This window comes from Lasioglossum baleicum, chromosome 19, assembly GCF_051020765.1.
Source record: "Lasioglossum baleicum chromosome 19, iyLasBale1, whole genome shotgun sequence".
Lineage (NCBI taxonomy): Eukaryota > Metazoa > Arthropoda > Insecta > Hymenoptera > Halictidae > Lasioglossum > Lasioglossum baleicum.
Window position 1 is genome coordinate 1,730,427 of NC_134947.1, and position 23,483 is coordinate 1,753,909.

The 23,483-nt window shown below is 42.0% G+C and overlaps 1 protein-coding gene and 1 long non-coding RNA gene across 2 annotated transcripts in view; one reads left to right on the forward strand and one right to left on the reverse strand.

Annotated features, from left to right (window-relative positions):
* The window catches only part of LOC143218244 (uncharacterized), a 246,154-nt gene that overhangs the window by 181,430 nt on the left and 41,241 nt on the right, over window positions 1-23,483 (forward strand). The window lies entirely within an intron of this gene.
* Window positions 11,881-23,289, reverse strand: Ssrp (structure specific recognition protein). The gene is made up of 14 exons (XM_076443376.1): window positions 22,972-23,289; window positions 22,518-22,703; window positions 20,122-20,337; window positions 19,846-20,021; window positions 19,619-19,754; window positions 19,439-19,542; window positions 19,225-19,353; window positions 18,370-18,661; window positions 18,124-18,282; window positions 13,898-14,047; window positions 13,545-13,736; window positions 13,216-13,455; window positions 12,299-12,373; window positions 11,881-12,220 (listed from the first exon to the last, which is right to left on the reverse strand). Exons 1-14 carry the CDS (start codon window positions 23,020-23,022, stop codon window positions 12,101-12,103), a joined length of 2,226 nt encoding a protein of 741 aa, XP_076299491.1. The 5' UTR covers window positions 23,023-23,289; the 3' UTR covers window positions 11,881-12,100.

The following is a 23,483-nucleotide window of genomic DNA, read 5'->3' on the forward strand; positions in this document are numbered from 1 at the left end:
CACAAATGCGCGTGTGGGCTCGTAGTGTTCCCCTGGACACAATCTTGGCACATGATGTCGTTGCCACAATCCGGGATATCGTGCCCAGATTAACGATCGGGCCGTTGTAAGATGGCAGCACATAGCCGCACTAACTCTTCCTTTTTACTTATTTTGTACCCATTCGAGGCGGGAAAATTAAATGATAGATTTTGTTTATTGTAGTATTTGTAGTAGTTTTCCTAGACTGCGGATCTTTATGCAAAATAAAAATTGTCTGCATCGATTGCAAGAGATAGAAACTAAATTGAATGTGACTCAGGGGAACGACCCACGGCCCACGAATATACCATCACTGGTCCCAAGTCCCAAACAGTCCCAAACAGTCCCAAACCTTCGCGGAAAAAACCGTTACGTTTATTACTCAGGTATAGATCGTGGGGGAGAAGTAAAAGAACGACTGGCGACGAGAGCCCTTGACGAAGGCTAAATAGGCATAGTGGCTCTGGAAGTCAATGCGAGCAGATCGAACTGCACAGCGTAGAACAGCTTAGTACCGAGTGGACTTTTCTTTTCGATATAGTTAGTTTAGGTTAGCTTAGTATCGTTAGATCTTAAATAAAGTATATTTTCTTTTACGTTATCTTACCCTTGCAATCCTGGAAAAAGGAGATACTGGAACTGCAGTTACTCGAATTAATATTCGGACGTTCTAAAACAGACGAGAACTTTTTTAATATTGTACTAAACGATTTGAACTTTTTGGGGAGCTAGAGCAATTAGTTTACTACAGGATGTGAAAAGAAATTTTTTCAAAAATTGCAATTGATCGGAATTGTATGGAGAAATACTAAGAGTTGCATTTTACAACTTTTTTATGTGGGCCCATATTGAAAAATTGAAAAATACTCTTCGTAGATCTGTGTCGACTAAACGTATTTTGAAAATTTCGTCAAAATCGGTTAACGTTGCAATGAGCTACGTTTAAAAATGGTAAAAATCGCAGATTTTCAGCCTATATCGAAGAATTCTTACATCTTTCAAGGCCTGTCGTGTTTTTCCCGCATTAACCGATTTCGATGAAACTTTCACAGTGCATATTATTTACGCAGGCCTAGAAAACGTACTTTTTAAATTTTCAATATAGGCCCGCACGAAAAAGTTGTAAAATGTAAGATTTAGTATTTTCTCTGCAATTCCGACCAAATGCAATTTTTGAAAAAATTTCTTTTCACATGATGTAGTAAACTAATTGCTCTAGCTCCCCAAAAAAGTTCGAATCGTATAGTACAATATTAAAAAAGTTATCATCTTTTTTAGATCGTCCGAATATTAATTCGTGTAACTGTACGTATTAGGGGATAATTAATGTATTACTAGTTTATTGATTTATGTGTAGGTTTACTCTTAATGTAACTGTAAAGATAATGGAACGGCAAGGGGGGAAGAAGTAACATAAGGAAGAGATAACAAAAAGGAAGAGAGTGCCCTGTATAACTCACGGCATTCGGCACATTAGTGCGACTGTGCTGTGCTAACAAATAAGATTGTCACGCCTTCCTTTTTAAATGAAATAAAATTTGATTCGTTTCTAATGAATATTTATATGAGCATTATAAAATAAATGTAGCTTTTATGACGAGAACTTTTTTTTCCATAAAAAAGTAACATTCAATTTAGTTTCTATCTCTTGCAATCGATGCAGACAATTTTTATTTTGCATAAAGATCCGCAGCCTAGGAAAACTACTACAAATACTACAATAAATAAAATCTATCATTTAATTTTCCCGCCTTGAATGCGTACAAAATAAGTAAAAAGGAAGAGTTAGTGCGGCTATGTGCTGCCCTCTTACAACGGCCCGATCGTTAAACTGGGCACGATATCCCGGATTGTGGCAACGACATCATGTGCCAAGATCGTGTCCAAGGAACACTACGAGCCCTCTCGCGCATTTGAGGCGTGGCCACAATCTAGTCATCGTGTGGCTTGGACAGCTGCGAATAGGGTCGACCATTGTACGTGACCGTTTGGTGGCGTCGACACGCTGGGCTCGAGATGTGGCTCCGATTCGCTTGGTTGTCTGGGTTGATGTTGAAACTGAAAAATTGAAGTTGAAGTTGAAAAATTGATGTTAAAATTGAGAAATTGATGTTGAAACTTAAAATTGAAGTAGAAATTGAAAATTTGAAGTTGAAATTGAAGAGTTGAAATTAACGAAATGAAATTGAAAAATTGAAGTTGAAAATGGAAGAGTAGAAATTGAAGTTCAAATGAAAGAATTGAAATTGAAGTTGAAATGGAAGAGTTAAAATCGAAGTTGAAATGAAAAAATTGATGTTGAAATTGAAAAGTTGAAATTAACGAATTGAAATTGAAACAGTGAAGTTGAAATTGAAAAATTGACATTGAAATTATAAAATTGAAATTGAAAGTGAAGTTGAAATTGAAAAATTGACGTTGAAACGAAGTAAAAATTGAAGTTGAAATGGGAGAGTTAAAATTGAAGTTGAAATTAAAGTTGAAATGGAAAAGATGTTGAAATTGAAATTGAAAAATTGGAGTTGAGATTGAAAAATTGACGTTGAAATGGAAGAGTAGAAATTGAAGCTCAACCGTCGGCGGCGCCCGACAACAAGCGGGAGCATCGACCGAGCGACCGAAAGGACCGCCGCGGTCCCAAAACAAACACGTGCGCCCGACAAAACGGTCGCCCGCACCGGCCGTTTTCGATTCGAACGTCGATCGTTGCTGAACCGCTCGGCAACGTGTTCCCCGCGTCAGGAAGGCGGTGATATATGTATACACCCCGCGCACCGATGCGCGACAAGTTGAAGTTGAAAGGCGAAGCATACTTAGACGAAACGAGCGCATTTAGAACCGACTATCGTTTGTTCGAGAATCGCGATCCCTCAACGCGATTACCGCCAAACCCAATTCACGCCCTGCGTGAATGTGCATACCGCGCCCACGCGATCGTGTATGTAAATACTGTCGTGTATATAGTTGGTGTTGTTACGTCGCAGTGTGGTGGGATTAGGGAATTTGCTGGGTTCGGGTGCCCGTGGAGCGCTGAAGCACTCTGCTCGTGGAAGGTTTGCAGAAAATAACTTTGAACAATGTAATGTAAAGAAAAATAAATATAGACTTTATTTAATAGTGTACTCGTTGTTGACTCTAAGCTCTGAGAATTCTATCTGCCTCGTAGTTGCCTCGTCCTGAAGTTTTATCTTCTTCCAGCATCCATTTCCTTAGCCAATAGGAAAATTCGGATCTTCCAGCTGGACGTTGATTCGTCGGGTGGCTCGTCTTCGGTTGCTGCTCGATGGTGATTGGTGGTGGAGGTGCCTCAATAGCGCGCGCACGAGAGTGGGGTACACGCGAGGGTGAAGGCCCGTCGAAACAAGGGTCGTGGGACCGAGCGAGAGAGAGGTCCGAGGGAGTTCCAAGAGGTCCTGGACTGAGAATTTACGACTTCCCGTCCTTGACCGATTCTAGCCTTCGACTGCCTATTTATGCGAAATTGGAGAAGCTCCTCCAAGAGTTACATGACTTTACCCAAATTCCTCGATTAGTCTCGCCCATCTAGTTTCGTCAAGGATCTCTGTGGAAAACTCTTGTTTCCCTACTTGTTCTAAGCCTAAGCTATCGTACCCGAATAAAGAATATATGTATATGAAATACGCGGCTTTGACCTAAACGTTATGCTTTATATTCAAATTTCCCTCTCAGCGCCATTAATCGAACCTATATTGCGGTACGCTATCGTAACTATGTTCGCGTGATCAACGGGTCACGCTACAGTGTAAATAAAAGTCGAGTTCGTCAACCGTTGTCTAAGAGTTCATTCGTAATCGTCCCGTCGTCCACACCGGCAATTCCCGTCCCGAAACCGACGGAACAAATAGAAATTGAAGTTGAAGAGTTGGTATTGAAATTGAAATATCTCGTGAACTACTAACTTTTCGACATACATAGTTTAGTACTTTTTTATAACGAATGTCCAGTTGCATCGATTGATGTATTAAAAAATACCTCATTCCATTAAAAAAAAATATCGATGACCTTGAAATCTCGTAAAAAAATGACCTCGAAAATTTTTTCCCTTACACTGTTACATGTGGCCCTTCAAACAGTGCAACTTTGTCCTAAGAATTTTTTTTGTACAACGAAAAGTAACGAAGATACTCTTATACAGGGTGTCCCAAAACCCCTTCGACTCCGGGAAATGGGAGGTTCCTTAGGTCATTTGAAGCAACATTTTCCTTTGCACCAATGTCAGCCGGGGCTTTGTTTAGGAGTTATTAACGAAAAACACGAACCAATCAGAGCGCGACCTAGACGGCATCGCGGCGTTACACCACGCTCGTCTCCCCGCGCGCCGGGCTGAACGTGCCATCGCGCGTCTAGGTCGCGCTCTGATTGGTCCGTGTTTTTCGTTAATAACTCCTAAACAAAGCCCCGGCTGACATTGGTGTGTGGCGGCCCGCGCAACGAGCACGGCGCCATATTTGCGTTGAATTCGTGGCGACGATCGTCCTCGGGAGGCCGCGAAGAAACAACCGAATATCGGTTCCGAGGACGGTCGTCATTTGTCGAAACAAGCGAACGCACGCGAGCCGGCATGTTCGAGAGTGATTCGATCACGAGCAGTCGGCAGGAGAGGACCGATTAATAAAGACCAACAAGCGAAATATCATAATTCATTTCACCCGTTGCCCCACATAATTGGTGACCCCGACGTGATCTGTCGCGCAAAGACAGATAGAACCGCGGTCGTGTGTAGCCGGAGTGAAAAAATAAAAATTACGAGACGCGACGATGGCCGCACCGCCAGAAAACGCTGCACCGCTAGAGACCGCCGTACCGTTGGCGGGCGTCGCGCGCGTGGCCATAAAGATCCCACCGTTCTGGGAGAAGAACCCGCGGATTTGGTTCCAGCAGTTGGAATCCCAGTTCATTCTGTCCGGGATAACGCAGGACGCCACGAAATATCACTACGTCACAGCGAACCTGGAAAATAAGTACGCTGACGTAGTGGTCGACATCATCGGAAACCCACCGGCGGCGAACATGTACGAGACTCTGAAGACCGAGCTCATCCGGCGGATAGCCGACTCAGCAGAGCAGGACATCCGGAACCTCCTCGAGCACGAGGAGATTGGCGACCGGAAGCCTTCCGTGTTCCTGCGGCGTCTGTAAAGCCTCGCCGGCGGTACCGTGACGGACGAGTTCCTTAAAACGCTGTGGATGTCGCGCTTGCCGACGGGCGCGCAAACAGTGCTCGTAACGCGGCAGAAGGACCCGCTTTCCGACCTCGCAGCTCTCGCCGATACCGTCATCGAGGTGTCGTCTCGCCCGCAGGTAGCTGCAACGTCGACAAGCCGAACGGACGATACCCAAGCCGCGATAGCGGAACTCCGTCGCGAAATCGCCGCTCTCCGCGTCGGAATGGACACCCGCCGCGCGCGGTCCAAATCCCGCGGCCCTCGCGGAAGAAGGGCGTCGAAATCGCGAAACCGAAACGATGAGGTACCACCTGGTGACGGCAGGTGCTGGTATCATTGGAAGCATGGTCCCGCCGCAAAGAAGTGCCGCGACCCCTGTTCCCACGCGACGGGAAACCGGCGGGACGGTCGTTAATGGCGGCGAACGACTCTGCGCCGTCTACAAGCCGCCTTTTCGTGACGGATCATAGCACGAAAATCACATTCATGGTGGACACAGGATCCGACCTGTGCGTTTTTCCGCGTTCGCGTGTGAGTGGTGCACGCGAAAGGACGACATACGAACTTTACGCCGCGAACGGCTCGACGATTGCGACGTACGGCTCCGTGAGGTTCAAGTTGAACTTCGGCCTGCGTCGGGTTTTTTCGTGGCGGTTTGTGATAGCGGACGTTACCACTCCGATAATCGGCGCCGATTTTTTGAGCCATTACGGACTCCTCGTCGATATGCGCGCGAAAAAACTAACAGACGGTGTTACGACTCTGACGGCGGCCGGCCGCGTGGTGATGTGTTGTGCCGAGAGTGTGAAGGCGATTGCCGGAGAATCCACCTTCCACAGGATTCTCGCAGAATTCCCGGACCTCACGCGGCCGTCGGGAGGACACCGCACGGCCAAACACGCGACGAAGCACCACATCCGGACGACACCTGGCCCGCCGGTATCGTGCAAGCCCCGTCGGCTGGGGTCGGATAAGCTCCGCATCGCGAAGGCCGAATTCGAAGCAATGGTGAGGGACGGAACAGCGCGACGATCCGAAAGCTGTTGGTCTTCGGCTCTACACCTGGCTCCGAAGAAAGGTGACGAATGGCGACCGTGCGGCGATTACCGCGCGTTAAACGCGAGGACAATTGCGGATAAATATCCGGTGCCGCACATCGAGGATTCCGCGCAGCGCTTAGGCGGGAAAAACGTGTTCTCAACGATAGACCTGGTGCGCGCGTATAATCAAATACCGGTGAACCCGGAAGACATTGCGAAAACCGCGATTACGACCCCGTTTGGTCTTTTTGAATTCCCCTGGATGTCTTTCGGACTCCGAAACGCGGCGCAGACATTCCAGCGGTTTATGGACGAAGTGTTACGCGGCCTCGACTGGTGCTACGTTTACATAGACGATATCCTGGTCGCATCGAGCACAGTCGAGGAACACAAAGCGCACCTACGCGAACTCTTTTCCCGCCTGAACGAGTACGGAGTGCTAGTTAATTGCGCGAAGTGTGTGTTTGGTGCGCCGGAAGTGACGTTCCTGGGTTACTCAGTGTCCGCGCACGGTACCCGACCACTTCCGGAAAAAGTCGAAGCGATTCGAACTTTCCCGCGCCCAGAAACAGTGAAAGAACTGCGACAGTTTCTGGGTGTAATAAACTTTTACCGACGATTCGTGCGAGGCGCCGCCGAGATGCAGTCGCCACTCAATGCAGCTCTGCAGGGAAATGTGAAGGGACGAGCACCAGTCGAATGGACTCCGGAGCGAATCGAGGCTTTCGACAGATGCAAGGAAAGTCTGGCGCATGCAGCTCTCCTGGCCCATCCCGACACCACGCTGCCCCTTGCGATCTTCAGCGACGCATCAGATTTTACGATTTTGCGCTGCAACAGCGGTCACGCGACGGATGGCAGCCGTTGGCGTTCTTTACAAAGAAGCTAACGGCGGCCGAGCGAAAATACAGTCCGTACGATCGGGAACTCCTCGCGATTTATAAAGCCGTACGGTATTTTCGGCATATGGTTGAGGGTCGCACGTTCACGGTTTTCACCGACCATAAGCCGATAACTTTCGCGTTCGCGCAGCGCCCCGAAAAACATACGCCGCGACAGTTCCGCTACCTGGACCTGATCGGCCAATTCACGACAGACATCCGGCACGTGGCCGGCCGAGATAACGTGGTCGCCGACGCCCTGTCCCGCGTGGCGGAGATCTCGACCGCGATAGATTACGCGAAACTCGCGGAAGCGCAGCGAGAGGACGAGGAGCTACGAACGCTCCTGCGATCACCCGACTCCTCTCTCGATATTAAGAAAGTAGTTTTACCGAGCGAAAACATCGAGTTGTACTGCGACGTTTCAACTTCCGCGCTACGACCATTCGTAACGGGGGAGTTCCGAGAACACGTGTTCACGTCGCTACACAATCTTGCGCACCCCGGTGCCAAGGCGACCGCGAAATTGGTTGCACAAAGATTCGTGTGGCCAGGTATGCAAAAAGATTGCAAAGCCTGGGCACGAGCGTGCGTACAATGTCAACGGGCGAAAACAGGCAGACACGTGTCTGCCCCGGTCGGTACTTTTCGGATCCCTTCACAGCGTTTCGAACACGTCCACGTGGACATCGTCGGCCCGTTGCCGATGTCGAAGGGATACCGATATTGCGTAACATGCGTCGATCGTTACACGCGTTGGCCGGAGGCGTTCCCCGTTGAAAATATCACCGCCGAGACGGTGGCCTACGCGTTACTTTCAGGGTGGATTGCTCGATACGGTGCACCCCACCGAATCACTACCGATCAAGGGCGACAATTTGAATCTGCGTTGTCAAGCAATTGTCGCACCTTATCGGTACAAAGCACCTGCGTACGACCGCGTACCACCCAGCAGCGAACGGAATGGTGGAACGATTCCACCGCCAGCTGAAAGCGGCAATTGTTTGCCACGCGGACAGCTGGGCCGACGCGTTACCGATCGTCCTTCTGGGCATCCGAGCGGCCTGGAAGGAGGATATTCAAGCGACCGCCGCCGAAATGGTATATGGCGAACCGATTCGCCTACCAGGCGAGTTACTTTTAGACCGGCGAACCGCGAACGTTAACGACGAGACGTTCATCGCGAGATTACGCGAGCACTTCCGTGGTTTGCGTCCGACGCCTGTAACGCGCCACGGAAACAGGAAAACATTCGTGTTTAAGGACTTGAACGCGACGACACAGGTGTTTGTGAGGCACGGCGCACTTAAAGGTGCTTTGCAACCTGCGTACGACGGTCCGTACGAGGTGGTCGAGCGGCACCCGAAACATTTTAACATTAGTGTTAAAGGTCGAGTGGTTCCGGTGTCGTTAGATCGCCTCAAACCCGCGTACCTGCTGCACGACAACGAGCAGGGTACACCGAATAGGCCCCCACCGCGGGGGGTCAACAGCGATGCTCCGGTCCCCACTACGGGGGAGCAAGTCGAACGCTCGACAAGATCGGGAAGACGCGTCCAATTTCCCGACCGTTACGCGGCGACACATTAATATTAGTCGTTAGTTGTAAGTAGTTGTAAGCAAACTTGTACATTATTGTAAATAATAAATTTTAAGCGATAGGTTAAGAGCGAGCGTACCCCTAATTTCACCAAGGGGGGTGATGTGGCGGCCCGCGCAACGACCACGGCGCCATATTTGCGTTGAATGCGTGGCGACGATCGTCCTCGGGAGGCCGCGAAGAAACAACCGAATATCGGTTCCGAGGACGGTCGTCGTTTGTCGAAACAAGCGAACGCACGCGAGCCGGCATGTTCGAGAGTGATTCGATCACGAGCAGTCGGCAGGAGAGGACCGATCAATAAAGACCAACAAGCGAAATATCATAATTCATTTCACCCGTTGCCCCACAGGTGCAAAGGAAAATGTTGCTTCAAATGACCTAAGGAACCTCCCATTTCCCGGAGTCGAAGGGGTTTTGGGACACCCTGTATATATATACATATATATGACCAAAACTCGTGAAAATCCCGAAAGGGGGTGGTTCCTGAGACCATTCTAAGAGACATTTTCCTTTGCACCAATGTCAACTGCGGCTTTGTTTAGGAGTTATTAACGAAAAACACGGACCAATCAGAGCGCGCCCTGCCCCGGCGCGCCACGCCGCGCCGGCAAGCGAGTGTCGGTGGTACGCCGCGACATCGCAACGAACAAGAGTTTCTCGATAATGTGAACCCTCTCCGATTTCGATGAGCTTTGGATATGTTGTCAAGACCATGATTCTGAACAACATTTCTCTTTAGACTTTTTGGCGATCGGCTTTAGTTTACGAGACAAGTAACTTGTAATTGTAAATCGATCGATGTACTATCTGAACTATCTCCTCTACGATTTCGATGAGCTTTGGATACGTTGTCAAGACCATGATTCTGAACAACATTTCTCTTTAGACTTTTTGGCGATCGGCTTTAGTTTACGAGATAATCGTAAAAAAAGAGAAGAAGCAGAAACTGATTGAATTAAAAACTCACGTATTCAGCCGTAAATCCATTTGCTGCTTCGAAATGTGTGTCACTGGGTCACTCGGTGACGAACTGCACAGATGTCTTCAGGTATACGGCAGTACCGAAAGTCAAGGGACGTACGGCCAGGTCGACGAACTGCACAGCCGGTGGTAGAAGGCCTAAGAGATGCGCGGTCAAGTCGACGATCCAGAATTTCACTTTCACTTTCGAATCGATAAATAATTCGTATGTTTATTTCAAACAGATGCCTTGAAATTTTTCCACACTCACAATCACTGTTCACATTTGTCAACACATAGTTATGCACTAATAATAATTGCCATATCCCTTGTACTGCTGCACAAATCACAACAATCAGGTAATGCAATCACTAGACTGCGGATTTCATGCGTTTGTAGCAAACATGAGTAGGCGCATTTTAAGACAGTAGAGAGATTAAAATAATTTCAAAGCACCAATGTATTATTTTCAAATTCTTAAAATGATCACAGTACGAATCAAATATCTGTCTGGCTCCCCTGTCCCTTGTAATAGCGGCAGCCAACATTCATTTTGCATAAAGATTCGCAGTCTAGTGATTAGTTTAAATATCACTATCAAAAACACAGCTAATAGCAACCGTTAGCTTTGAATTGACAAGTCTTTGGAGATGTTCTCTCTACCGCGGCTCGAACGACACTGATTTTCCGCAAGATTTTTCTAAAGAATTTAGGAAGGGCATTTAGAGTGTCGAAATTCGAAATGCACGCTGTAGCACGAGAACGACGGGACGTCTCGCATTCTGTTTTTCGTCCAACCGTCCCGTCGTTCTGGTACTACAGCGTGCATTTCGAATTTCGACACTCTAAATGCCCTTCCTAAATTCTTTAGAAAAATCTTGCGGAAAATCAGTGTCGTTCGAGCCGCGGTAGAGAGAACATCTCCAAAGACTTGTCAATTCAAAGCTAACGGTTGCTATTAGCTGTGTTTTTGATAGTGATATTTAAACTAATCACTAGACTGCGAATCTTTATGCAAAATGAATGTTGGCTGCCGCTATTACAAGGGACAGGGGAGCCAGACAGATATTTGATTCTCACTGTGATCATTTTAAGATGTTGAAAATAATACTATGGTGTTTTGAAATTATTTTAATCTCTCTACTGTCTTAAAATGCACCTACTCATGTTTGCTACAAACGCATGAAATCCGCAGTCTAGTGATTGCATTACCTGATTGTTGTGATTTGTGCAGCAGTACAAGGGATATGGCAATTATTATTAGTGCATAACTATGTGTTGACAAATGTGAACAGTGATTGTGAGTGTGGAAAAATTTCAAGGCATCTGTTTGAAATAAACATACGAATTATTTATCGATTCGAAAGTGAAAGTGAAATTCTGGATCGTCGACTTGACCGCGCATCCCTTAGGCCTTCTACCACCGGCTGTGCAGTTCGTCGACCTGGCCGTACGTCCCTTGACTTTCGGTACTGCCGTATACCTGAAGACATCTGTGCAGTTCGTCACCGAGTGACCCAGTGACACACATTTCGAAGCAGCAAATGGATTTACGGCTGAATACGTGAGTTTTTAATTCAATCAGTTTCTGCTTCTTCTCTTTTTTTACGATTATCTCGTAAACTAAAGCCGATCGCCAAAAAGTCTAAAGAGAAATGTTGTTCAGAATCATGGTCTTGACAACGTATCCAAAGCTCATCGAAATCGTAGAGGAGATAGTTCAGATAGTACATCGATCGATTTACAATTACAAGTTACTTGTCTCGTAAACTAAAGCCGATCGCCAAAAAGTCTAAAGAGAAATGTTGTTCAGAATCATGGTCTTGACAACATATCCAAAGCTCATCGAAATCGGAGAGGGTTCACATTATCGAGAAACTCTTGTTCGTTGCGATGTCGCGGCGTACCACCGACACTCGCTTGCCGGCGCGGCGTGGCGTGCCGGGGCAGGGCGCGCTCTGATTGGTCCGTGTTTTTCGTTAATAACTCCTAAACAAAGCCGCAGTTGACATTGGTGCAAAGGAAAATGTCTCTTAGAATGGTCTCAGGAACCACCCCCTTTCGGGATTTTCACGAGTTTTGGGACACCCTGTATACTAACGGTGTTCTAGAAAGCATTTAATTATTATTATCATTGCTTTCCGACTTGTCAACGAAGAGTGTGGATCATTAATTATGAAGTTCCAATATTTAGATAAACATTTAATCGAATTGTAAATTCACAAAGAATTGTTACTTTGGAATAGAAATATTTAGAAAAAATTAAATAAATTGCCTTACGACAAATACAAAGATTTAATATAATGCAACCTTACAGTCTAAACAGCTTATATAGAATTGAAAGTATACTTTTAATATTTTTTAAAAATACTAATAGTATATGCGTATATGTACAGTGATTCTTATTAATTAATCACTTTCTTTAGACTCTGCATCACTGGATGGTGGAGTACTTTCGATGGGTTCTTCTTCGCTACCTTCGTCAGACTCCTCTTTTTTTTCTTTCTTTGCCTTTTTACCATCATCCTCCTACGAGTGAATAGGTTTGAATTTTATATAATAATTAAATTAGATTATAGCATTAACCAAATAGTGGAAAAAAATTACCGCAGTGCGTTTATCTCCTTTTTTCTTCCCTTTGTTTTCATTGCTATCTTCATCTGAACGTTTCTTTTCTGTTTTCTGTAAAACAAGTAAACACAAGTTCAATATGCAGTATTAATGCATTGTAGTTCGAATTTCCTTAACGCAACTTGTTTTATCAATTGGTTCGTAAAACCAATGTAATATACAGGGTGTTCTGTCTAACGCGACGCATAATTTTTCATCCACTTGCAGCCATCCGACAAAAAAAGTTTACAACAAAAGTTGGTAGGGCGTAATAGATTTTAACTTTGGGTCTGTGTTTGGACTAGTAACGAGGTAAACATACTAAAAGTCCCCTTTCTCGGATTTCCGCTTATATCTCGGAAACTATGCATCCTAGCGATGAGACCACTACTATACAAAATTAAAGCTGACAAAACGTGCCACAAGATTGATTCGATTCAGTTTTTCGCTATCTCGCATAGTTTCCGAGATATCCACGCTCAAATTTCACTAATTGTGCTGAAGAGTTCTTTTTCACAATTAGTGAACTTTTAGCGCGGATATCTCGGAAACTATGCGTTCTAGCGATGAGACCATTCTATACAAAATTAAAGCTGACAAAATGTGCCACAAGATTGATTCGATTTAGTTTTTCGCTATCTCGCATAGTTTCCGAGATATCCGCGCTCAAAGTTCACTAACTCTTCAGCACAATTAGTTGACTTGACTACATATATGTATGTCAAGGTCAAGATCATCCGAGGTGCCTTCCCTAAACGTAATATTTACCGCGTGGGGGAATAGCGTTGTAGAAGGGGAAAGTAAAGTGGGGACACAAGTCTTGTCCCAGGGACCTTCTTGTCATCTCGTCACAATGAAAAAAATGTACAATGACGTGTACATATAAAAACACAATATGTACACTACGATTGTACCTTGGTATCGTCATCGCTGCTGCTGTCATCCTCGCTAATATATTCCTTGCTCTTGAAAGTACCTCCTGACGTCTGTTTAGTAGGAGATTCTTTTTTCACTTCCTTCTTTTTCTTTTCCCCCTTTTCTTTCTTCTCTACTTTTTCCTTCTTCTCCTTCGCCTGACCACCTCCACTAGCTTCGTATTCTTTCATCGATGCTGCGTACTCTTTTTTCGCTTTCGCAGCTTTCTCTTCCCATTCCTAAATGATAATAAAAAATTCAGTATTTAATTTCCGTGTCTCTCTCACGGTAAGTAAAGAATCAAATACATTGATTTATATATGCTTACAGATTTATCTTTAAGCTCTCTCCACATTTCTCCTCCCTTTTTGGCAATTTCTGTAACCGCAATTCCTGGATTGTCTGCTTTAATCTTTTCTCGAGCACTGTTCAACCATATCATGAATGCTGTCGGCGGTCTCTTAGGTTTGTCCGGGTCTCTTTCTGCCTTTTGCTTTCTAGGCTTTCTTGGTTTTTCTGACTAGAAAATGTTACGCGTTTTATAGGATTGCATTTTTAAATATTTAATTGATAACAATTTCATACACCAATCTGAATAAGACTCGACAATATCTGTTGTTAGTTGTTAGATATTAATAACAAATATTATTGAGTCTTACTTAAACGTTAAACGATACATACCACTGTTTTAGCAGATTTCGATTTCTTTTCCTTCTTCTCTTTCTTTTCTTTTTTCTCTTTCTTCTGACTCATTCCAGAAGCATCAGAATCATTTTCGCTTTCAGAAGTATTGGGATTACTATCGTACTCTTCTGCTACGTCGCTCTCATCCTAAAAGAAAACACACGTGTTATTTATATGTATGCGTAAATAACAAAGATCCCTGTTTCACGTGTATCTAGATCAGGCCTGGCGAACCCAAATGATTTCACGGGCCACTTTGATGACGTGTAATGTTACAGCGGCCAGCACTTTAGTAAACATGCTTTCAAAAATGTAATGACACATGCAAATTTTAATTTATTTAATACTAGAGGGGAGTTGTTGCTCGCTCGCTTCGCGAGTAGGGCTGTTGTAGCTCGCTCGCTTTGTGAGCTCGCGAGAGGATCAGTGGTACGCATTTTATTTTAACAGACATTTTATTTTAAAAGCTGCGACGTTCTATTGAAATATTGATTAAAAGCTACGACGTTCGTTTTTTTGTTGTATTGAAATATGATTCTAAAAGCACTTTTAGTTTTTCCCGAATTTCATGTTTCCGGGCAACTTTTCCAATTTTTTTTAATCTAAAAACCTGATTCGGACTACAACGAACATTTAAAAAAAAAATTAGCCAAATTGGTCCAGCCGTTTTCCCGTGATGTCGTGACCAACGAACAGCATTTCATTTTTATTATATATATTGGAAATGGGTATTTTTAAACAGAAATAACGCACAAGAATTCAAACTGTCTGTTCTTTATTTAACTGAAGAAGAACTAGTCAGAAGACGTCTGTATCGTTAGCGAGCCGAAACTGAAGTGAAGCTACAGAGAAAGTTTTAGGGGAAAGAAAAACCCCTGTTGGGTCCACTCGTGAAAAACAGATGTGGAAAATCCCTTAATTTATTACTCAGGGCCTCTTTGTAGTTGAAGGTTGCAGGCCTTCCACTTCTGACCGAAGTCAATGACAAAGACCCGAGGACCGTTAAAATATTCCGGGACACTCTTAGTATCCTTCAACACTCGACTTAGTTTTGCAGATATTCCAACAATATAGATTTTTGTATACAACAAGAAACAGAAGTTTCAATAGAAACATAAAATTTTTATTGTGATTTTAATTGTAATTGTAATTTCTATTATTTTATTGTGATTTTAATTGACAGTGTTAATTTTATTACACTTTTCATGTGAATTCCACATGGGATCTTCTGATAAATCTAGGTTTAACTTTAAACTCGAGTTGTCGATATCTATTTTTACTCTTCCTTTCTTTTAATTTATACATATAATATTTATGGACCTTTAAGACTTCTGAGGAACATCTTAAAGGCCTCCCGAATGTCCTACGAACGTCTCCTGAACGTGTTGTGTTAGAAAACGGTGCGTCTCTAAGACGACCGTTTGACGTCTAGAGGACGTTTATTAGACGGTCGTACGACATTCGGGAGGTCTTCAGACGTCCCTAAGAAGTCTAAAAGGTCCATAAATGTTAATTAAATTAAAAGAAGGGGAGAGTAAAAATAGATTTCGACAAAAACGAGTTTAAAGTTAAACCTAGCTTTATCAGAAGAACGCATGTGGAATTGGCATAAAAAGTGTAAAAAAATAACAATTGCAGTTAAATCACTATAAAAATAATAAAAATTGAAGTTGAAATTGACGAGTTGAAGTTTAAATCGAAGAGTTGAAGTGGAAATTGAAGTCAGAGATCAAATTGAAAAATTGAAGTTGAAATGGAAATTTGAAAAATTGAAGTTGAAATTGAAGAGTTCAAGTTGAAATAGAAGAGTAGAAATTGAACTTCAAATTGATGTTGAAATCGAAATTTGAAAAATTGAAGAGTTGAAATTGATGTTGAAATCGAAATTTGAAAAATCGAAGAATTGAAATTTGAAAAATTGAAGTTGAAAACGAAGAGTCGGAATTGTAGTTGAAATTGAGGTCGAAATTGAAAAATAGAAGTTGAAATGGAAATTTGAAAAATTGAAGTTGAAATCAAAGAGTTGAAGTGGAAATTGAAGAGTTGAAGTTGAAATAGAAGAGTAGAAATTGAACTTGAAATTGATGTTGTTACGAGCCAGGGCCGCGAGCAGCACGAGTGGCCGGCGAAGGGTTGCTACCCCAGGAATATGATATCAATTTGTTAGTTAAGGAACGCGGGAGAACCCAATGCGAAATTGGGGAGCCGCTAGGATTATAGACAGCAAGGACGAACCTGACGCGAAGTCAGGGAGCCTCTAAGAATGGAGTCAAACGCAGACAAACCCGATGCAAAACCGGGGAGCTGCTGGGAGGTTGTATGTCGGGCGAAGATATTTTGCTTTCTGGTTCGAAGAAAACGTCGACCATGCAAACTTCACAGGGGGGTTTCTCAAGATAAAAGTCTGCTCTTTCGCGTGGTATAGTTCAATTTTTCGCTGGACCCTTATTTTTTGAGATAAATTCGAAAATATCCGCAAAAATTGGTGCAAAAGTGGTGCATCTCCGTCTTTAATCATTGTTTAAACATGTTTAAACAATCATAATGTATTAATATTGGATATCACTGTATTCGGGAAAGTCTACAGAATCTTTTGCTGTAAAGAACAATTCAATATCTTTTATAATAACATCGCAATATTTGTTTAAAGTTGAAAAATATGTCTTTTTTTTAAACTCCATTTTCTCAAAAACTGGACGTATAGGAAAAAAATTAAAACCAGATTCGGAATCAGCGCGGAAAACTCTATAAGAATCGCATAGTGGGAATCGAAATACTTTTAAAAAGTTGAAATTTGTTGGACAGTGTTATCAAAGAAGACAAATATATTCTTACTATAGAATTTCGTATTACAAGTGTGTTTGTGTCGCGAATGGACTGAATTTAGAATATAAAGAAATTGAAAGGTGATATTACCTAAGCTAAGATGCACGGTGTTGACGCACTGGCAATGCGGGGGACTCGGAGCAACCTTGTCACTGCCTAACAGATTTTACACCGAACTCACGGAATCTGTACGGTTAAACTTTGATTCAAAAGGAACGAACGTCCGATCTCACTGGTAGTTGACTTCCGAGATGCAGCACGACGCGACACTATTCGTGATTACGACAGTACTAGCCCACGAGAGTAGAAATGTAAGGGCTTATATAGCCCTGCAATGACGGGTGGTACTTGTCAGTACCCTTCAAGTGAACATTCGTATTTTGTCAACGACCAGTTGGTCGTGCGTACGTTTGGGCCCTAAACTAACCTAAACAGTTATGTAGATTTATCTAGGGTAGCTCTGTTCGTTTATCTAGGACGGTTCCTGCCAAAGATGATATTGAACACCTGTTCGTCATCCGTAACAATGTTGAAATCGAAATTTGAAAAATTGAAGTTTAAAAACGAAGAGTCGAAATTGAAGTTGAAATTGAGGTCGAAATTGAAAAATTGAAGTTGAAATGGAAATTGAAATTTGAAAAATTGAAGTTGAAATGGAAATTGAAGTTTGAAAAATTGAAGTTGAAATCAAAGAGTTGAAATTGAAGTTGAAATGAAAATTAAAGTTGAAATGAAAATTGAAGTTGAAATAGAAGAGTAGAGAAATTGAACTTGAAATTGAAAAACTGAAGTTGAAATTGATGTTGAAATTGGAATTTGAAAAATTGAAGAGTGGAAATTGAAGGAAAAACACTAACTCGAACAAATAATACCAATGCTAATACTGCTAGATTATGGGTATATAAAAACCACACTGTTTATGGTCTTGAAGACGTAAACGTTAAAGAGTCTTCTTAGGACGCAAGATTTTCAGACTTGAAATGGACGTCTTTAAGACGTCGTATGCTATCTGGGTATCCAACCTCCCAGCGGCTCCCCAATTTCGCATTGAGTTCGTCCGCGTACCGTAACTAACAAATTGATATATCATATTCCTAGGGTAACAACCCTTCGCCGGCCACTCGTGCTGCTCGCGGCCCTGGCTCGTAACACCACCATTTATTTTGCAATTGTTTCAAACAAATGCCGTGTTCTCATAGCGGGTCGCGTTTTAAAAAATTGGAAAAAAACGAGGATATAGCACCAAGTGTCCCCTTTACGGACCTCTTTTTAAAAAGATGGACATTTAAACATTGATGAAATTAAAATGATTTCACGTGAACGTTGTAGCAGTTCAAAACCGCGATCTCCAACAGATAACTTGATTTTAAAGAAATCGTATTAAGTAGAATGCGTACTTGATTGGGATTGAAATCTTCATCTGTAGACTCTTCTTCAGAGTCCTGATTATCTTCTGCATCCCTTTCTTGCGCCTCGGCTTTAACTCTTGCCAAATATGCATCCGGTTCATCTTCTTGATCGCTATCGCCGAAGTCATTGTCGTAGCTCAGTTTATCCTGTTACAAAGACAAAATGTGTCTAGTTATTCATTTCGACTATCGAATCGAATATTGTAGTGTTATCGAATCAAGTATCGTACTTACGCTCTTGCCTCTATTTTTAACACGCAATTTCTTCGAAGTAATAAAATCAAATAACTTCCCATATTCCTCTTTTTCAATACTGCTGAATGTGTGAACAACGCCACTGGTTAATTCAATTTCGAAATCGAAAGATCTGGTAGAACCACCACCACGAGCGAAGTTTACCGACGCGATTTCTTCGAATCGAATATGAATTGGAGGTTTGTGAACATAAATGAAACCTCTTTCCAAGGGGTAGAGGTAACCTGCAGCTGCTTTAAAGGAGCAGCTAATCGAGGGAGCTCCAGAATGACTGAAAATTAAGACGAAAAGCACAGGTAAAGCCTTTACAAGACGAAAATTTTTTGTTAATTCCCTTCCGCTGCACTTCAAAAACCTCTATAAATCAAAATAAAATTTTCTTTAACTCGAATTATTTTCCACACGTGTGGAAAGTGAACAAGCCAAAACAGCAGTAAATGTTTTACGAAGTTTCGCAGTAGTATTCTCAAATTTGGTCACCATTGAAAATACCATTGAAAATACCATTGATCAACAATCTGTTAATTCATTAATGCAGAGTAAAATCACAGAACTCTTTTTAATATGTAATATTGTAGTAATATGTAAGAGCCTAGTATATTTGCTATATGTATATATAATAAATAATAACTTTTCTTTCTTTAAAACTATTACAATCAGCAAATTATTAACTCTTCTTCAAAACAGCTATAAGTCGAATTTTTGTAGGGTGAACCTCTTTTACTGAAAAACTTCGATAACTCTAAACCTCTATAACTCGAAGATTTTAGCTCTTTCTTCGAGATTCGAGTTATCGAGGTTCGTCTGTATTATCATTTTGGTACAGGTATTTACCTTGTAAAATTACCAGTAACAGTAATTTTTCTGTTTATTATAACTTTCATTACTTTCGCTAATACTTCGTACGTTGGTCCTGACAACTCTTTCGTTAATTTATCTTCATATTTATCCTTCAATTCTTTCCTGCAAGTAGAACAAAATATTAAAACTTCCTATCCTATTTCGAACTTATCTGCCTATTAGTAGTAATATTTTCTACTTTACATACTCTGAGAAGGGTAGTTCGATAGAAGTTTCTTCTTCTTGATTGAACAATAATACCAAATAATGATAACGAGTTTGACCTTGCTTAATTGGTGGATCTAAACTGACCTGAAAAATAAATTCGGCAATAAGGAAAGAAAAAATAGAAAATTGAGAAAATCTTGTACGTTTACAAAACTCTTACCACGAAGTACATTTGCCTGCTATCTTTATGTGGTAAAAGGAACAGCCTTAGAACTGTTGACATTGGAATTTTGTAATCAAACGTTTTACCGTGCAATTGGAAAAATGACTGAAATATTTTTATGTCATAGCGACCACTAAAATAAAAAAGATCAATTGAATATATACGATGAACTGTTCCTGTCAATTCGAAATAAATGTACAGACTGAATGTAAATACATATTTACCGAGGTGTAAGGCATTGAATTTCTCTAAATATAGCAATAGCATCTCCGCTGACACTAATAACAGAAGCTTTCTCCATAACTTGTTGATGAAATGCTTCCACAGGGTCTTGATCTACGCTATCACTGACTGGAATATGAAACCTCATTTCCATTAGACTTACAGGAGCGTCATCATTCTAGAAAGTTTTATTAACATATAATCAAATATTATCGCAAGCTCATAAAGTGTACGGAGCAAGAAATATTAAATTCCTGATGCTATAAAATATAATTTACCTGATGGAACTCCAGCGTAACTTCGTTCTTTCCAGTATTGCATTGAGATACGTCGTACAATGGAATTTCAAAAGCGGTATGATGACCAACATCGAAACTCAACACTGAACCATTGAACCTGGCTGTACCCCAATTCCAACCTTTCAAACTAAGTTCTTTTTCCAACATATCCTTCTTGTAGTTTTGTGCAAAAAACTTGGCAATTTTTTCCTGATCCTGTACAAAAGTTATTTTATATTTATCAGAGTTAGTAGAGTATTTATCAAAGTATAGTGTAACTCCATTAATCTGCTAATCTTCTTTTTCTTCTTCTTCTAATATATAAATAAAGTAGAAAAGTACAACTTGTCAAGTCTAGCTGTGTGGCTGAATGTCCCCCGCAAGGGGGAATGTCCCCAATGCGCAATGGTAAATAGGTGGAACCTTGCAACGATGGTGAACTGATTGTCACCTGTCAAACGATGCATGTGGCGTCTTTGTTTTTGTCTGTGCATTCCTAAGTTTTGGTCAACCGCACAGCTAGATTTGATTTTTCATGAATAGAAGAAATAACTTCTGCCTGTTCTTAACCTTTAACTACCCGTGCTGGTGTAAAAGGTACACCAATTTTCTTGTCCCAATACAATTGTTAAGGACTGATTGTTTATCACTGTATTGTAGTTTCTAATAATGACTTTAAATTTGGAATTATTGAGTTTGTATGTTATGCATTTAATAAATATGTTATATGTGGTGATCGAGTAAAGAATATGGAGAGTGGGGGTGGATTGGATAGCAAGACCACGAGGAAAATGTCGTAGTCTGGCTAGAGATAGCAAGCAGAACGGTCGCTTTCCGTGGGTAATCGCCAAATTTATATAAAGGTGTAAAGAGTTCCAAGAAGTCTTGGATCGGGCTGTCACTCAATGATCACCTTGGATCATGAAAGGAGTATGGTCGACATTTGGGAAACCAAATGTGGGTAAACGATCCAAGACGAGGAACTATTATCTGAGCTCGAGAAAGACAAGACAGGTAGAACAATAAACCGTCAACAAAAGGGTGAGTCGGACCGTCACTCAGTGATCACCTTGGATCATAAAAGGAGTACAGTTACTATATGGGAAACCATATGGGCGACTGTTTACCTGAGCTCGCGGAAACAAAGCGAAGTACGGCGAAACGGGAAAGTGACCTGGCTATCATTAGCAACAACAATAATATATGTACTGTGCGGAGCACGAGAGAAAACTAACGGGAAGGGAACGGGGAAAGAAGCCTGACCATTCAAATTGCCTTTGCGTTCCTCTTGCCTCGTTCTCCTCCTGCTAGTTTCTCTCATGCTCTGGACAGTACTCAGTTACGCAGTGATACATTTGGTGTACAGAATACACCATGCGGGTAGTTACATGAAAATTCAGGGCGTGGGTAGTTAAAGGTTAAAAATTACTCTGGTGTGTCGAATCCATTGCATTTGTTTTACAAACAATTTAATACAACAATCACATACCAAAGCAGGAACCGTACTGACACATAGCAGCATCATGAACTCAAACCTGTCGCTAAACACGGACTGTCGATGAAGATATAGTGTCCACAAAAGTTACTGTCGGTTAAATCATGTCGATGAATACATGTGTCGGTGAAGTGGCTTGTCGGTGAACCGAGGGTAACCCCGTGTTTACATGCTGTCCTTTTCTACATTCGGCGCGGTCAACAAAGCCACAAAAAATAATATACGGTCCCGATCTACGTCACAGCATTGAACCAAGAATTGACTTAGATTGGGACTTACTGTATATGTCTTTTGCCTTGTACTAGTGATATCGTTGTAAAAGTATACATATAAAATGTGCAATAAATAAAGTACATAAAATGTATTTGTGTTATGTTTGTTGTTAACAAATGTCTCTGATTTTTGGTTATTCGGATCGGGCCTAGCCCCGTTTAAGTTGGATAAATGGGGTTCCACTGTACCAAAAAAAACTCTGGCAACGGAATGCGCCTTCTCATTTCTCGATAATGCAACGGTGGGCATTTTGTAGTCCAAAGCGCTAGATCAAATATCAATCTAGGTCGCATTCGCCCTTGGAGGTCCTGCTTTTAAGTTTATGTTTACAGTATTCGGCATTATAATTTACATTATTCGGAAGCAGAAAGCTGCGCATGTAACTATTTTCATAAAGCTGCGACAGGTACATGCTGCTGAATAATGCAAATTATGCCTCATAAACGTAAAAACAGGACCTTCGAGGACGAATGCGGCCTAGATTGATCTTTGATCTAGCGCTTTTGGCTACTGAAAAACCCTATCTTTACATTATCGAGAAATGAGTACATCCTGCAACCTTGCAATCCTAAAACGAGTCTACCTCCTTAAACCGGTTGCTATATGTTTTACAATTTCGTGTACTTACCGCATCTTTAAAACCACGAAACCTATGCAATGTTCCATTCTTTAGAAATATACGTAAGCCCCAGGTACCAATGAATTTTTGAAAATTCACCATTTCCATGTCCGATGCTGAAATTTGTTCTACCTTTCCTGTTTTTTGATTTTTGAAAATTAAGTGTTGATCCGTTAACTTCAGCCGTCCGGGAGTCTATAGAAAAATACTTTCATTTAATAACAATGACTAATTAATATACAACATAAACGATTATATTTAGTAATATCAATTGCAGGCGAACAACGTAAATATATTTAGATATATAATTTTTCTATGATACTCTAACCTCTATGATACTCTAACATTTACACAACCGAATTATACAAACAATAAGAATAATATAATGAAATTGAGGAAATGCATGATTTGTTGTTGAAGCAGATGTATGATTATCAATAATTAGAAATCGTATATAAATTACCATAGCTCCCTTCACTTCCGCAATTACATCTGTATATTCCAAGAAATCCATTTTCGAGCTTGTTCGAACAAAATTCGGTTCCTATCTCACTCTATTACCTATTTCACAGTTAAACACATAACCCCGGAATTAGACTTCTGCTGACAATAACTACTTTCTTAAAATCAAACAAAGAGAATTCAGTAGGCCTGAAACGCTTCAACAGAAATGCACGCGTTGTAAGTTGTAAAGTGTTGTAAAGTTGACGCGCCAATCTTCTGTGCAGTGATGCCAGAGTACGCCTGCACACAGTGCTGGAATCTGGAATGGAATAGTGGAAGCAAGTGGAAGGCAGTGATGTGATCGTGATCCAGTGATGTGATCAGACCAGGGGGCTTAATTTTTCGGCCTCGGGACACCAGCGGCGCTGGTGTAGCTGCAGTCATTCTTTGCGATACATATACCAAAATTTTCGATGGTTTTATAAGATCGTCGGTGGGCCAATCGGCTAAAGAGTTGGACTACCAAGCGGT

Coding starts and splice junctions, on each gene's coding strand:
- Ssrp (XM_076443376.1), bottom strand. CDS start 23,022: ATGGATTTCTTGGAATATACAGATGTAATTGCGGAAGTGAAGGGAGCT. Junction 19,354..19,438: donor ATCGAACTACCCTTCTCAGA/GTATGTAAAGTA, acceptor TTCTACTTGCAG/GAAAGAATTGAAGGATAAAT. Junction 18,662..19,224: donor GTTACTGGTAATTTTACAAG/GTAAATACCTGT, acceptor CTTAATTTTCAG/TCATTCTGGAGCTCCCTCGA.